This window comes from Sitodiplosis mosellana, unplaced genomic scaffold, assembly GCF_009176505.1.
Source record: "Sitodiplosis mosellana isolate CC-2019 unplaced genomic scaffold, AAFC_SMos_1.0 Smas_scaffold_6226, whole genome shotgun sequence".
NCBI classification, from domain to species: Eukaryota; Metazoa; Arthropoda; class Insecta; order Diptera; family Cecidomyiidae; genus Sitodiplosis; species Sitodiplosis mosellana.
Window position 1 is genome coordinate 3813368 of NW_022601467.1, and position 16175 is coordinate 3829542.

The 16175-nt window shown below is 36.2% G+C and overlaps 2 protein-coding genes across 7 annotated transcripts in view; one reads left to right on the top strand and one right to left on the bottom strand.

The window, feature by feature from the left end:
• Positions 1-1594: 1594 nt before the first annotated feature.
• On the bottom strand, positions 1595-5721 carry LOC129578624 (protein rogdi-like). Of its 3 annotated transcripts, none has more exons than XM_055467461.1 (7): positions 5068-5721; positions 4089-4160; positions 3851-3982; positions 3626-3777; positions 3425-3545; positions 3126-3335; positions 1595-2936 (listed from the first exon to the last, which is right to left on the bottom strand). In XM_055467461.1, the coding sequence occupies exons 1-7, from the start codon at positions 5128-5130 to the stop codon at positions 2868-2870; spliced, it is 819 nt and encodes a 272-aa protein (XP_055323436.1). In that variant the 5' UTR covers positions 5131-5721; the 3' UTR covers positions 1595-2867. The 3 variants fall into 3 exon arrangements, with proteins under 3 accessions (XP_055323436.1, XP_055323437.1, XP_055323435.1); XM_055467462.1 differs by lacking the exon at positions 5068-5721 and adding an exon at positions 4978-5026; XM_055467460.1 differs by lacking the exon at positions 5068-5721 and adding an exon at positions 4532-4711.
• Positions 5722-11362: 5641 nt separating this feature from the next.
• The window catches only part of LOC129578625 (uncharacterized), a 34062-nt gene continuing 29249 nt past the window's right edge, over positions 11363-16175 (top strand). For 2 of the 4 annotated variants that reach the window (XM_055467463.1, XM_055467464.1), the window contains exon 1: positions 11363-11675. The gene's annotated coding sequence lies outside the window, so the exon portion shown is untranslated. Of the gene's footprint in view, positions 11974-16175 lie in introns of all 4 variants that reach the window. The other 2 variants (XR_008689121.1, XR_008689120.1) reach the window with 1 other exon arrangement.

Below are 16175 nucleotides of genomic sequence, written 5' to 3' on the forward strand. Positions count from 1 at the left end.
ATTTATTTCCATTCTGTGGAGTTGTTTTTCCGCTTTTGTCATGAACACATGTAATGGTGTAAACAACAATATTTTTTCATTATTTATGTGATTCAAAGGTAATATTTGGGAATAACGTCGCGTCAAACAATTATCTGAAATTAGACCATGGATTTTTCGTTACGTTGAAATTTTAAAAATACAAATACTGAGAGATTTCAAAGGAATTTTTACTTGCAAACCAATTCATTACCTCATTAATTCCAACAAACATTTTATTCACACAGAACAGGAAAGTGTGTGGTGCACTTCATTTTATTCAAATATTTCAAGCAGGTGATATGCAGACGAACCTTTAATTCGGTGATGATATCACCTTTAGCCAAACCATTCGACGCAGTGCGAATATTTCTGGAAAAATCGCAAAGGATCTCTTTTAAATGCCTCAACTGCAGTTGTTTTTTTTTTGTAACGTCACAATTCTGCTTCGTAAGTGTGACCATGCCAAATTCGGTTTTAAAAATACACCAGAAAGCGTAATAAAGATATATGAAAACTTTTATTTGGTTTTATTGAACCGTATCGCTTTAAAAGTGTCATGTATCTCAGTCAATAACTGACAGTCATATGTTCTATAATTCACATAGTTGTAAAATAGCAGAAAAAAAGGCCGTGGGTTTTTCGTCTGCCGTCAGTTTTTTATAAATCTTTTTTTGGAAGTCAAGAGATAAGTGTTCAGACTAGCGGCCATTGCTATGCGAAATTTGTAAGTGGGAAAAAAATTGTGCTACTGTGAAGTTGTGATGCTTAGTTTACAACTTGATAAAATATTACCTTGAATAAGACTACCAAATAGAGGCATTCTCATTGCCTTTTCACATGCTAAAAGTAGAATAATGTTGAATGTTTGTTTTGAGCTATTTTAAGTCAAAGCTATAATTAACTAAGAAATATCTTTGAGCAAATTTTATCAACAAAAATGTTGGCACATGCGAAACAACTTGTGTTCATTTTAATAACGTAAGTAATTTTAAAAAAATTCGTCTTCACACACGCTTGTAAACAAGTTGTCATAAATGCCTTATGTGGGCATATTTACGGCCAGTTATTGAGAGACAGCGATTGAAAAACGTGATACTTTTCTTAAGTTCACACATTAAAAATTTAGACGTTGAAATTACCGAATCAAAGAAAGAAAATAACTTGTTCAAAATGGTAAGTGGTGATATTCGACGATGTTTATGTTGTGTTTACTATCGATGTCACGTGATGTTGACATTTTGGTCGAATCAAAGTATCCTCCTTAGATCCAGAGATGGCGCTGCAATGCTCAAATTCCGTTAATTTCGCTTCAAAGCCCGTCTCAACAGCGCTTTGAATTTAGAAAACCGATTTTTGAATTGTTATCCTATATTTATATTGAACGATCAAATTATAAATGATTGCAAGCAATTAAGAGATTTACGAGAAGAAGATATTCTATTTGAAATCAACTTCAATGTTTTTTTTTTTATAAAAAAAAGAGAAAATAATTTTTCGCATTCATCATTCGATTCGAAAATATAATTTTTAAATGGCATCAACCTCAGCCTTTCAACGAAATCAAACAAATGAATCAATATTGAGCTGGAATTTATTCAAATTTGTTTAATTTGAAAATAATTAAAAACCGAATGATATCTTAATTAAGTAAAAATAGTTTACAAATCATCAATTCGAATCGTGTATAATTGATTCAGAGAAAAATAAATATCTCCTTTCCCGAATTAATAATTTTTTTTTTGTAATCTCCATAATTGAAACAAATCCTTCTCAATAAATTTCCTCATTCAATTTAAGCACTGAACATTTTTAAAAGTAACATATAAATTGAACACAAATATTTCATTTGTTTCGATTGAATATGAAAAATAATGTGTATATGAAATAAAATAAAAATGGTGTCTATGCCGAACGAAAATAATTGGTATACGTTCAACATTGAATTTTCCTTCATTTTCACTTACACTGTAAATATGTTGGTGTGGCTTATTTATGGAATAAATAGAAGGTAGCGCATGAGTTGGTAAGCATTTTTAGTAACTTTTTACTTTTACGTTTGATCAAGATCTAGTCTTGTTCTTTTTGGAATTATTTTTGTATCGAATTCATCACGTTTTCTTTCTAATTTTGGACCAAATACGTCATTCTGTTCATCGGAAAGTACAAGCTAAAAACAATTTGTGTGTTACCTAATTTTATGCTGCCAATAAACAGCTTCGCAAATATGAAACCATGTTCGAATATGTTTTTTTTCCTTTCTTTCTTTTTACGACTTAAAATTAGTGAAACATTATAAGCTCAGAGACTCACAGAACATGTTCGCATTGTTAATAAATAATTGATCTATTTCGAAATAGGATAAATTTTGCTAAGTCATTATTTACATTTCGTTTTTTTTTTGGTGTTGCGACGAAAGAAAAAAATATCCAATTTAAAATTAAGTAATTATGGTGAATTTAAGTAAACCGTAATTACGATACTAATGGTATTGGTCTTTTCGTACGACAAACAAAAAATTCATCGATTTTTGACCTTAATTTTGCAAAATGTGTGCACTGCACATTGTTTAGCATTTGTGCAATTGAGCAAACCCTAATTATTTTTTTTTTGGTTCAAACACATTTCTACTAAGACAAATCAATTGGTGCTTTGATATTGAGACATACGAACAAAAAATCGGAGATTTTCAATTGATTTGCATTAAATTTACAATAGAAATAAAAACACTACTAGGTATTTATATAATTATGATATTCAATGGATTGTTGCTGGCGTACATTTATGAAGCTCCGTGAAACATTCATTAAAACAAGTGCGGCTTTGGTTTTTCTGTGATGCCATAATCTCTAGTAAAATGTGGCTGACGGTGAACGAGAATTCACAGTAAAGTCTTTGTATTGAGAAAACACCGAAATCTGAAATGAAGAGATTTGAGAGAGAGAGAGAGAGAGAAATTATTATAAAATCAAGATTTTAATTATATCAGAGTAATCTTGGCTGATATCAAATTTTGCATCCGGTAGGGAACAAAGCAAGTGAACGTGAAGAATAGTTTAAAAAAAATGACAAATTACATCATCAAATTTCAAATAAAAAACACCTACCTTATCTTTCAGCTGTTGGCAGAGCTGCAGTGCAACAGTGAGAAAAACTAAAACTTCATTAACCCATGGAACCGAGCACTCCGCTTGGAAAGAATCAAATTTCATCGTACCCTGTACGTTGGTCAGTTGGTACACGGCAAATATTAACTTATGGCTTTGCAAATAAAAACTGATTGCTAAATCGTCTGGTAAATTGGGTACCAAGGATTTCTGGGTGACAAATGGAAAAAAATGACAACCGGTTAAAAAAAAAATTGGTTCAATTTGATTTTCATTCAATTAATTTTGATTAAACTCACCATATTTCTACTTTTCATAAGCTCGTCAATGGGTTTCTTTTTCGGAATGACAAGACTGGTTCTGGCCCGTTGCAACGCTTCTAAAATATTGCTTATAATATGTAGCACTTCATCCGAAGACCTGGTAATAAATCAAAATATGCGTCAATTGGGCGCCGAGAAATTGATTGAAATAGTTTCTTGTTTTTATGTCTAACATACTTAAAATGATAGGCGCTGTCGACGTCATCAATGTGATGAATTGCCTCTTGCAGATGATTGGCGGCATCTTGAATCTGCTGCAATTTCCACGGTGATTCCGGATTGATAGCCGTTCGCTGTGACACATTTGGCGTTCGTTTAAAGCTGATGTCCTGCAATGATAAATTACCAATTGAAACCAAATGAAGGGCAATTCAATGAAGAAACAATAGAAAATGAAATTACTGCTTGCGATATGCTATCACCCGTCAGCGTGACAACGCATTTTAATTGATCTTGTGGAATTGTCAGTATGAATTTGTCTTGTTTGCCACCTTCGTTGCCATATAGTGACACCGGGAATCGGTGTGCACATTCCTGGTATTGAACAGAACGAAATCGCTGATTAGTTACAAACGATCAAGTTAAAAAAAAGAGAGCAGAAGATGCAGCAAATCGATTTGAATTATAAAAAATGTATTACCACAAGCAGTGAATGGAGATTCCTGAGAACCGAATGAACCTCGACATGTAGGACCCATTCGAACTCTATTTGCTGCAAAAGACAAAAACGATCATTCAATCAACTGGTGCGCTAAATTATTTGCAGTACATTTTACTGGGGAAAAATTGCATTCAAACATTGATTCAAAGAAATTTCATCTTTTTGGGGTCGAGAGGATTGAACCCTGAGATATTTTTACAGTGTGTTTCCAGACAAGCATTTTTCGAATTAATTTTGTATTGAAGCCAAAAAACATTCCATTCAAAATGAATTGTCAAATGACAATAGTTTTTTTTGCATAATCTTCTATTGATAATGTTTTGTTTGTCCTTCATCAATAAACGAACGAATAAAAGAGCCCGCATTCCCAGTGCAAATGCAAATGACAGCAAACATTTACGTAAAATTCAATGCATGCATACACCTTCAAATTGGCCGTAAATTTTGTGTTTCTGGGAAAACGATTCGAGCATTAGTCATTTCGTTTAGTCAATATTTAACGCGTTTTATCAATTCCTCGGCATTCATTTAGAAAAACATAAAGCATACAGGTCGTGACATAAACACAAATAATTTTTTTTTTCTCCCTTGGCTGTATTGTCAACACAAAACGATTGTCATTGCGGTGCATGCGCATTTACGGGCCTGTGTTGTTCCGCACTGTATAAATGCAAACACAAATACATTCGCACACACATGATACGGTATGCACAGCGCACGTATTTGTCTGAACGTCACACACTGTACACAGTATCACTCTCTCGCAAAGAGTGTAAATACGAACAAATTTGTATCGAAAAAAATTTTGCTACTAAATGACCGTCACTCAAATTCCATGGGATAGTTTAAATATTATGTGTTTATCTACAATCACACAAACTGCAGCCATTTCGATGAATCACATTGAATGCAATCAATGGAAAACACTGCGAAAATTATGAAAACAGTTCGAACTTACGAGGTTTTTTGCCTCCTCTATTTCACTGTCAGCCATTTTTTGGTTTGCCCAAATACCAATCATCTGTTCAATGTAGGGCTGTCACCACATTACGTCAGTGGTGGATTTTTCTTTCTGGGTGGTGAAGACAAACCGTTTAAACGGTTTCAAAACACAAATGTACCGATAACTATAAAACTGCCAATTTTCCGTTTGCAATTACACGTTTGGTCGTCGTCGTTTTTACACCGATTTTATGACTTAAACTTTAACTCATTTCAATGTTACCACTTAAATTATTCCGAATCGATACGTTTCAAGTTCAATGAATAACTCGGAATGAATGAAAATGAATAGAAATCATATGTACAGCACATAGAAAACCAAAATGACGGGTACGAATCGCAGCAATCGTGCTGTTCAGTTGTCAAGTATTCATCAAATACTGATCATTATGATATCTACCATAATTCGAATAAGTGATATTTATGGTTGTGTCGAACACATGTGTGCGAGCTCAATGGAATGACTAATCGATTTCATTTCACAGCGCGTACTGAGTACAAATCCAGTAGCATTACTTCTCGTATGCCAACATATTGAACGTATTTGCAATCGTTCACACTCTTTGTTCGCTCTTCGCTTGTGTATGCAATTGCTGTAACCGCGTTCACTGGCAAATGTTTCGGTTTTTTCCCCTTTCAATTTTGTTTTTGCCTTTTTATTCGTTGATTCGTCCGAGTTTCGTACGAAATTTCATGAGCGTCTAGAAAGAGCAAATTATCGTGTGACTGTATGTATATATTTGAATATTGTGACGTCTTTCACCGAATATTTGGATTTAACACGCCGGATAATTTCAAAATTCAATATTTACGCGATTAAAAAGGCCACGCGAGCAAACACAAGCACGCACATAAATACACACACGAAGCGAGAGAGAGAGAGGGAGAGAGAGAGAGAAAACGGGGCCGACACAATTTGTGTCAACGAATCGAGAAATATGCTTTAAAACAGTCTCTGTCATCACATCGGTAATATTTCATTTTTGTTGAGTTTCGCTTGTCGGAAATTGATGAGACGAATAATAAACGTTTCGTTTGATCATTGTGCACAGAGAGAGAGAGAGCAATTCAACGGTATATTTGATCAACGATTCGAGTCGCATACAGATCGTTTGTCACGCTCAATTGATGAGTATTGAATTGACGCCAAATAATTCATTTAATGAGCATTAATTTAATTGCAAGACTAGCAAACTGAGCAGACGAACGAGACGAAACGAAAAACATCGCAATCGGAATAATTAAAAGTTGGACCAACATTGACCCACCAAATTGGACTGTGTTTTATATAGCTGCGGTGGTCGACTATAATTTTAAACTTTCCTACGCCAATTCGGTGCAAACTCATTTCAATGATTTCATTAAAACGCATTACGACTACACAATAAAATTTATGATTACTTACGTTTCCTCCCAATAATTTCCACTTATTATTGTTGTTTTGATTGCAAAATGATGATGTAAATTGGCGCTGTGTTTACATTGTAAAAACGGCCCATTGTTTGGTGTTGTTGTTGCTTTGTTTGTTCTACACGTGTCTGGTTATTGATTTTTGTTCTGATGCTTTTAAAAGTGACACAATTTTGTTTTTGTCTTTGTTCGTTTCCACTTCTTATTTTCTCTCGTTTCGCTGAGCGAGAGAGAGTGAGCGGTTTCAATTCACATTTTGATTGATTGTACTACTGAGCCCGGATTGAATGCATTTAAATCCCATCTTCATGTACCAGTATAATTTACAGTTTTTCTCGTGCATTTTCAAGTGCCTTTTGCGCGGTCGGTGAACATTGATCGAGGTCATAGCAATTGATTTCATTTGCAGCAATTTTATTCAGAAAAAAAAACCAAACTATAAGCGAATTCATTCAAATAGAAAAAGTTGCTGGAAATTGACAATTTGTATGTGCGAATTTATGGGCTCATCAGCATAATATGGGGAAAATTTACATACTTTTGCTCTTCGAACGGAATCCAGTTGGTGTAAAATTCGGAAAAAATGTGAGAAAATTCATTATGTAAATATGCCCGCTATGAGTGTGTGTACACCACTGAATTTGCACCAATTGGATAAAATATTGCAATGCAATTTTACGTAATTATGTACGAGTTTTGCGATTGCAGAATTGTGCGATGTGCACGCTTGCAAGATAAAATGTGACATACATTGAGCGACATTTTATATTGGTGCCCCAGCCATGGGGTAGAGAATTCTAATCAGCGAAAGAGAGAAGGAAAGTTAGAATTGTGCATTAAAACTGGTGAACTAATTTAAATTCAATGTGCGGATCGAAAAGCACATGCGAGATTCATCTCGTACCCAAGCAATGTAGATTACATACTGAACATGTGACTTACATTTAACACTTTGGCATTTTATCAAGAGCGAAGCGCGAGTGCGCGGGTGAGTGAGCAAGTGGCAAGTGAGCGAGCGAGCGAAAAAAAAGTATTCGGATGTTATAAACATTCACATTGATTGTTGTGTGTTGTAAAGTATATTGGTGGATATGGATGGATGGAGTAGTAGAAAACGAGTGAGTAAGCGAGAAAGAAAGAGAACTCAAGAGTGAGAGCCATTTACTTTGGGTCTTCGTTGATTTGGTGACCTAGTAAGTGCATTTTTTGTTGTTGTTGTTGCCGTTGTATTCACACTCTTACTCACTCTCCACACCAGCGCTGTGCCAGTATCAATTAAATGTTCGAAATGTAGAACGATAATGCTCCGTTGAAGGTCAAAGCAATTGGTTCGAGCTTCTTCATGATCAAACAAATGGATAAACGGTTTTTCGTATAATGTCGGGCTTCCGATGCCAATTGTCAAAATTCTTTTATGGAAGTTTTTCCACCCTCACATCAACAAACTTTATGGCTAAACAAACCTAAATAAGAACATTAACAAAATGCGCATTTAAATTTGATGGTTGTGCAAAATTTTATCGAAACAAAAACGTGTTGCTTTTGTTACGACACACACTCCCTACAAACATCACAACAATGTTAATTGTAATTCCACATAAGAACATTCTAATTGAATTTCACATCTTAGATCATGCAAAACGTAATTTATAGAGAGAGTCACACCAATTGTCTTTCCATTTCAGGTAAGTCTTTTGTGAGAAGCCATGAACATAAATCAGCAGCAGCAGCAGCAGCATTATTGAAAACAAATTTTCGGATAATATAATATGCTGGAGAACCGTTCTGTTCCCATAGCTTGAGTTGAGTCAGTTTTGGCCTTGTCATTCTATGCAACAAAGGTCTTATTTTTTTGTTTTATTTCTGTTGTTCTTCGCTTACGACATTTCAAATTCTCAATGTTCAAATCATTTGAGAAATAGAGAGAACAGAACAAAAAAAATGAAATTCAACATATGCACACCGGTCAAAGTGTGGTGGTCAGTAAAGTAAAACCAGCTGCAATGCATGCTGTTGCGATTCGATACGAACAACTTTTAATAGTCGTCCACAAAATCGATTGCAATGACACCCAATAAACTAGATTCGATTGTAGCACACCGTGATTTCAAGTGTGGCTAATAATTAGAAAGAAAAAAAATACACAAACACACACACACACACACACAGAAAGAGAGAGAGAGAGAGAGCGAGAGAGCGAGAGAGAAAGGGCAAACAAACATTGAAATATCGTTCCACACTGAATGGGTGTTTGTGATAGTGTCAGGCCAAAATGTAATCAGACACGATCGAATGGGAGCGAATTTTTTCAATATTGTTTTTGTGTATGCGATAATTATTCGTTTGCTTTCCTCCATCAATAACACACCATCACCAGCAACGCCATGTGGATTTGCATAGCGACAACCGACATAGATTCAATTAGGAAAAAGAAAATAAAAACTAAAACCTATGACCTATTAACAAAATATATATTATCCACACATTAGCCTAAAAAAGCACGAGGAGCAAACGAGCAAAAATAAACGTAATTTTCTGAAGAACGCAAATGAAATTGAATTATGAAGGTTATTAAGTTTCTCTCGTTTGATTTTCGACACATATTAGCTCATCCGTGTAGGTGCTTCCAATGTGCGCTTCCGAGAAACAGACACACTACCGAAACATGTCGACGACAAACTCAAAAGATGCGATTTGACATACCTTTAGGCGTTACAAAGTCACAAAGCGGAAAAATTCATTAAACTTTCTACAGTGAACGAAATTTTTTTTTTCTTCGAAAATCTGCCTCCATCATATAACGGCATAGATGCGCTCGTATTGGGTGTGCTCGGCACGTCGCAAAAACATCTGTGAAGCATATCCATCCTTCTGCTGATTTTGACATCAGGCAAAATGCTTGTCTGACGTCCAGCCCATTTTATAACCGCACTTGTATCGCAGCAAGTTTTCCCCATTGCCAGACGGCTTTCTATCGTATTGCGACAACATCAGATTTTGAGGTATCGAATCGCTTAACAGTTTTAATGCCAGCTATCATTGAACGATTAGCACAGTAATGAATAGAAATGGTATTTGGGCTGCACCATGTATGGATGGTGCCAATAATGAATATTTAAATGCAATGAAATTGATCGGAAGGTCATTTGAGAACTAAAATTGCAACGCATCGAAATCCCCATTGGCAAATCGATGACACTTCGATATTGAGTCACAAAATCAAAAGTTAAAGCATCTGCTCTAGAAAATTGGCTAGCACGTGTGCAGACACGTTTTTCACAGAAATTTACGTGAGGGAAAGCGCATACAAACCCACACAAACACACATATGCACACACACAGTCCAATACACCAAAAACACAACAAATTTTAACTGTTGATTCAGCTATTCAACGCGTTGGCATGAATGCAGAGGAGAGAAGATAAATTTACCACAAAACTACGCAGATAAGAAAATTGAGTGAATCTATTATTTAGCACTTACTTTGATATGAAAAGACTTTTGCACACCGAAACGAGACAGCGAAGAATAAAAATATGTGGGATTTTTCGTTGCATTCATTTCATTTCGGATGCTTACAACTCGAGCGTCGAGTGAGCAACGCATGTATATACATTAGAGTGCTATGTAATGTAAAACATAAATGAAAATGCTTGAAGAATGTAGTATTTTCAACAAGTATTGAAATTCAAATATGGTTAGGGAGATGTAGGTTATGGGAAAAAGTTATGTTGCAAACACACACAAACACACACACTCTGAATTCACTCGGAAAGCGTGGTACTTCCGCACATTGAATTTCAAAAGTGGTTTTTCTTTTTGTTCTACCAACTTCCACACAAATATTCACAACCATTTACTCTCTGTCCCTCTATCTCTACCTCTATCTCGCTCTCTTCTTATGTTTTTTTGTGTTTTCTTTTCATCGGCTCTGTCCTCCTCCTAACTCCCTTTTTCTCGGTAAATATGCGAAAGAGCATCATCTGAATACGGAATTTCTATTGAACAAGCGCTTGATTTTCCGTTTTCTAAATACAATGTACAGCTGCTTCAACTACCCAGCTTGCCCCATATGAATACTTAAACACAGCGAGCAAAGCAAACAATTAAATATTCATCTTCTGCTAGTTTTACATTTCCACTCGTTCTCGCCCTTGTTCTAAACGCTCGTACCGAACAATTAACGTTAAATTATGTGCCGAAAATGAAGGAAGCGGCATTGGCGGCAGCAGCAGCAGTGGCCGGGTAGATACAACAAGCGGTCTAAGTCGGTAGTATCAAACGAAAGGAGCAGAAAAATATGAAATGTAATGGGCAAGTGTTGGCATGCATGAAAATGAATTGCAGCGGATCTCTCAGATTTCGACAACATTTTTTTCGCACATCATGCTTTTGAGAATGGTTTCAAGTGTATGATTACGATGATTAAGACGAGAAATTGAAATAATGTGCACGCTATGTAGCGATAAAACATAGCAGCAGCAGCAGCAACAACAACAGGCACGAAGAACAATAACACAAATCCACAGTTCACAAACAAACTGCGAGATGGGAATGATGGAGGGAAAGCACAGGCTGAAAAAAGGCCAATGCTCACAAAGACCGAGCGGAAAATGAAACATCCAACGGGAACTAAGGCAACATACAATCGAGTCGTGCAAACACACGGTTCCATCGTTCGAATGAAATTTCACTTGTGCGCATATGCTGCTGCCAAAGCACTCACTTACACTCCATCACACACAGACAACGCAACACATTCACATCACACAGCTAACCAAAAAAAGCAAAAAAGCTACACCAACATTGTAGAACACATGTTTTCGCCGTCGTTCCATTCGTATTGCTTGGAGCTTAGGTTCGGTCGTATATGTACGTACGTTCGTCGTAACCATTCAATTTTCCAAACAACCCCAACAATGTGAGTCGATTTTTGTGCATCAACATCGTACCACGTTTTCGCTGTGGTTGAAGCGATAGAGAGAGAAAGCAACAGCAAAAAAAAATGTGTGTTCAGTGTGGAACGCGCGCGTTGTCACACAGTCAAAGGCAGCGCTTTCGTGAAAACTAACTATTTCGTTTTGAGCACGCCAACCAAAAGCGAATTGACTTGGACAAAAGGATCAGTTCTTTCAACAGCAGCGGTTCTAGTAGTAAAAACATTTTTTTTCTGTTTGTTTCACTCCCGATTTCAATACATTTCGCTGCTACAGTTCACCAAATGAACAGTTGTGCGTCTTTTAGTTTAGAAAAATGTGAATGTGAATGTGTTTTTCATTTGATAAAAGTGAACGAAAAAGGAAAAAGGAAAAAAATAGAAGAGAAAAAACGAAGAAAATATTATCCAAAAATTTTTATTAACAAAAAACACAGAAAGCTTAAAATATTTCAAACAAAAGAGAGGATAACACGCAAAAAAATCCCTGTATAAATGTTCTAAATCGTTCGTGTGTATGTGCTGTACATTGTATTTATTTCATTTTGTCATATGTATAAGAAATGTGTGTGTGCTCCCAAGTCGTTTTCGACATATCAGTGTTTTCATTTAGCTTAGACGTTCAACGCCTATAATCGCTTTCGTTGTTGGTTCGATCATAATTTTGTTTTCATTTTCATTCACGGTGTAGGGGCCCACTCAGTAGTTATTTAATCGTCAATCGAATCGCAATTTTACTCTCGCCCACTGCACATATTATATGGTATTTAACAGTTTCGAGTGTTTTTAAATAATCATCAAGAATTCATTGGTCAATGAATTGTAAACCATATAAATTTTATTTTGGTTCTCTTTCCCCGTTTTCTCTCTCTCTCTCTCATGCTCTCGTGCTCGCTTTCCTGCTTTGTCAGAGTTCAATGAACATTTCGTGGTTTTAATTGAATGTTTTTTTTATTGAGGGAGAGAAAATGGGAGCTTTTCATTTCGGTGTGTTTACATGCCATTTCAAACAATTGGCAAAACGAACACAACAGAATAGTGATTTGAATCGTTTTCCATAATTTCCTGTGATAATTCGATATTTTGTTTGGCTCAATACAGTGTGTAGAGCCCAGGACAAAGAGACAGGACGAAAGAAACGTAAGTGTATGTATACGTGTGTGTGTTTGTGTCGGAGAGTCGGAGAGACGAAGAGACGAGAAATTGCATGGAGCGCTTTCTTTAGTGACAAACGGCACAGCTTTAGGATAATGAATGGCATTTTCTTGGTGGACAAAGAATTTTTCAATTATTTACGTTGAAACCATACACAGCAAGAGGGTCGTATTTCGTACGTCCCATTGTTTGCGATGTGATGTGATGTGATGTGAATATATATATATTCTTTTCGTTTCACTTCACAACCAAATCGAAAGTACCTTTTTGCTGTTGTTGTTATTGTCAATAGACATTCCGCAAAGTTTTTAGCGTTTTGTCGTGTATATATATATACCTTAATGTGGACAAATTCTTCAATACGAAAATTTTTGATTTTCATGCCATGCTCAATGATGCATAAATATGATTTATTTGTGTTTGTGACATATATCTATTATGGTATACTATGTAAATAAATTATGTTTGTTTCTTTTGATTCTTGTTTTGTCATCATTGTTGCTGTCGTTTGGTTGTTTTCGTGGTTGTCATTGTTGTTATTACAACGTTGACCCATATTTAAACACATTCACTCACTCTTTTTCTCGTGTACAGCACGAAGCAAAAATGCAATGGGAAACCATGCCAATTTCAGACAAATACGAATTATACTTTTTTCAAAAATCCATTAGAGTGTAAAATAGTGCAGTGCTCCATGAGCTAAGCGTAGTGGCCTAAGTGGTGTGTAAAATATAAATGAGCATTATTATATAATAAGTGACAAGCACGGGTTTCATAACAAACTATGAAATGGATGACGTGCAACTTACAAGTCGCATCCGCTTTACTATGTCTCTTTCTCTGTGTGTGCTGTCAAACTCTCAGCCATTCACTATATGTTTATATTGACCGATTAGAAAAAAGTTAAACAAAAACCTGAGTGTTTTATATGTTTCCGATATCACTTCGTGTATCAATACACGGATCGGTAAAAGGTTAAATTGATGTTTACCCAAAACCGGATGTACTTTTCAAATGTAATCAATTCAATGTATCTGCTGCAAAAATGGCGTGCACGCGCTAAGCTCTACCATCACAGCGTACACAACAAACTTTTACGAAACAAAATTATGTAGTTTAATCCATACAGCTTAATTATTGGAATGAAATGAGATAGTAAATAGAGAAAGGATAAAAGGAAGAGTGGGAGAGAGAGCGAGAGCGAGAGTGAAACGAATATGGATTGCATTAATTTGAGCTAAACATGGAAAAAAGTGTAATACAAAAATAATACATCATTAATGCGCATAAATATGCAGACTGGCAAACGAACGAACGAATGAGCAAACCACGACGACGACGATTGAAGGAAATGCAAACGTGACTAAGAAAACTGTCGGATACACAGACGTACACTATTTTGTATGTACGTCCAGTCCATAGCACATGAAGTACAAAGATACAACTTTGTAGAAGCGAACACCCTGGGTGGAATACACACACACACATTTCATAGGCCATAGTTTTTGTTTTTTAATGGCGCGCGCGAGAGGAAGAAGAAGACGATGACGACTACGAAACGAAATGTAGTGAAAGAATAAGAAAAAAATTACCAGCAGCAACCTGCAAAATGGAAAGAAAAATGAACGAAAATCGAAAATTCCATTGATATTCGTGAGCAACGACAAAATAAGCGCGCGGAGCCCAAAACCACAACTAGCATAGTACTGCCATTACTTACGTAATTTTATCGCACGCTCGTATTTCTTTGCTCTGTGTGCTTTTTTGCCCATTTTTCACATGCAATTTTAGAGGATTTGCACACGCCATTGCCAATATGAAGTTATATGCGAACAACCAACCATCCAAGTCAGTTATGATGTTGAAACAAACGCTAAAATCGCAAGCCATGTGGTCGCCGTCGATAATGCCGTCTCATTCTCTGATTCCGCTATTACACCATCATGCATTAGTTGCGAGAAATGTTTTTTTCTCTGTTTCGACAGTTCATATATATATATATATATATGGGTTGTTTGTTATTGGTTGCTTTTGCCATTTCGTGTGTTCTCTTCTATACCACAGCAATGCGTATTTCGAATAAATCGCTTTGCCACGAGCAAGCTCATTATATGTACTTTTTCCCCTTGTCCCGTTACAACGAATCACGCATCGGTCGGGTTTACCTTCAATTTTTAACATGGCATCGGTCATCTCAAAAATGTTTGGTGGAAATTCCCATTCCACTACCCAAAAACAGAAAGAATAAAATAAAACAAATCCCTAAACACATCGCGCTTTACATCGATCCAATATAATGTATCCGAAAGGACAGCATATTTCGCACGTTAACCGCCAACTAACGAATTTCCCAAACATTCCAAAATTGTATACATTTTTGGATGGCAGACTTCGTCGTCGTCGTCGTCGAGGTGGAGCTTCATAAGCCATCGTACGTGTATTTATCGTGCAAGTAAGTAGCTGGGTGGATAAAGTGCGATTTCCCAGCCAAGGTAAAATTAATTTCGGAATTTCAGAGTTGAGTTGAGCGAAATCAACAACGAAAATCATATTATGCCGACAAGCGCGCCCCGATTTGATGGCGGTACATGGCAGATTTTTGAACACATTGGAAAATATTGAACATAAATGATTTATGGCAGATGGCAAAATTCACAATTTTCCACTGCCATCCGCCAATCCTGCACATGGAAAAAACAAAACGGTGACATATTGCTGTGGTGCGTTCAATGAAACAATTCATTTTTGATTTTCAATTCAATTGATCAATTTAGAAGCAGTTTTTTATATCGAATTCTATACGCGAAACGAGCAAGCGAGCGAATGGCGGTGCTTGTGACTATACACGATAGAGCAAAGAAGGAAGAAATAAAAGAAATGAACGCCAAATACAAATTCAAATGTATTCACACACATACTCGACGTATGTATTATTTACTGATTATCATTTCCATTTTTTATTTCGTATAAATTCTAGGGTGTTCGTTCAATGACTCCGATTGCGCTCGCCCGACCAGAGTCGTGTGTGTGTGTGTGTGTGTGGAAACGAATGAAAATCGAGCGATAGCACTTTGCACGAAATTGCCTGATATGTGAAACGCACCTAATGGAGCGCAAATTCTTTTCGATTTCAAAAATTTATGCTGCATGAAAATGTGTAAATGAAAAGAGAGGCAAAAGCGTGTGGCGTAGCGGCGGGAAACGTATGCGCCGATACATTGAAATGCCAATTCGAGTTAAGTGTATATGAGAGTATCGATATGAGCGCATACGAAATGCTGGTCATGCTAACGCCATCGTCAAAAGAAGCTTTTCGCGCTAATTCCACAGAAATGAGATGAAAAGCAATTGCCATGGGGAAAAAATATATATAAATTGAGTAAAAATGCGAATAAATTGCTTTGTCGTGTCATAAATGGAACTGAAATTATCGAGGATGTATCGAAATTCGATTTTTCCGGCTTCAACAATGCTTCTATTTTCCTAACAAGAACGTGTCATGTTCAAGCCACTCACTCTCTCTCTCTCTCTCTCTCTCTCTCTCTCTCTCTCTCTCTCTCTC

Bases quoted from the DNA above. Each gene is read 5' to 3' on its own strand.
- LOC129578624 (XM_055467461.1), bottom strand. From the start codon at position 5,130: ATGATTGGTATTTGGGCAAACCAAAAAATGGCTGACAGTGAAATAGAG. The intron at 4,161-5,067 runs GTAAGTTCGAAC...TGTCTTTTGCAG, and splicing joins TAGAGGAGGCAAAAAACCTC to CAAATAGAGTTCGAATGGGT. The intron at 3,778-3,850 runs GTAATTTCATTT...TTATCATTGCAG, and splicing joins GTGATAGCATATCGCAAGCA to GACATCAGCTTTAAACGAAC.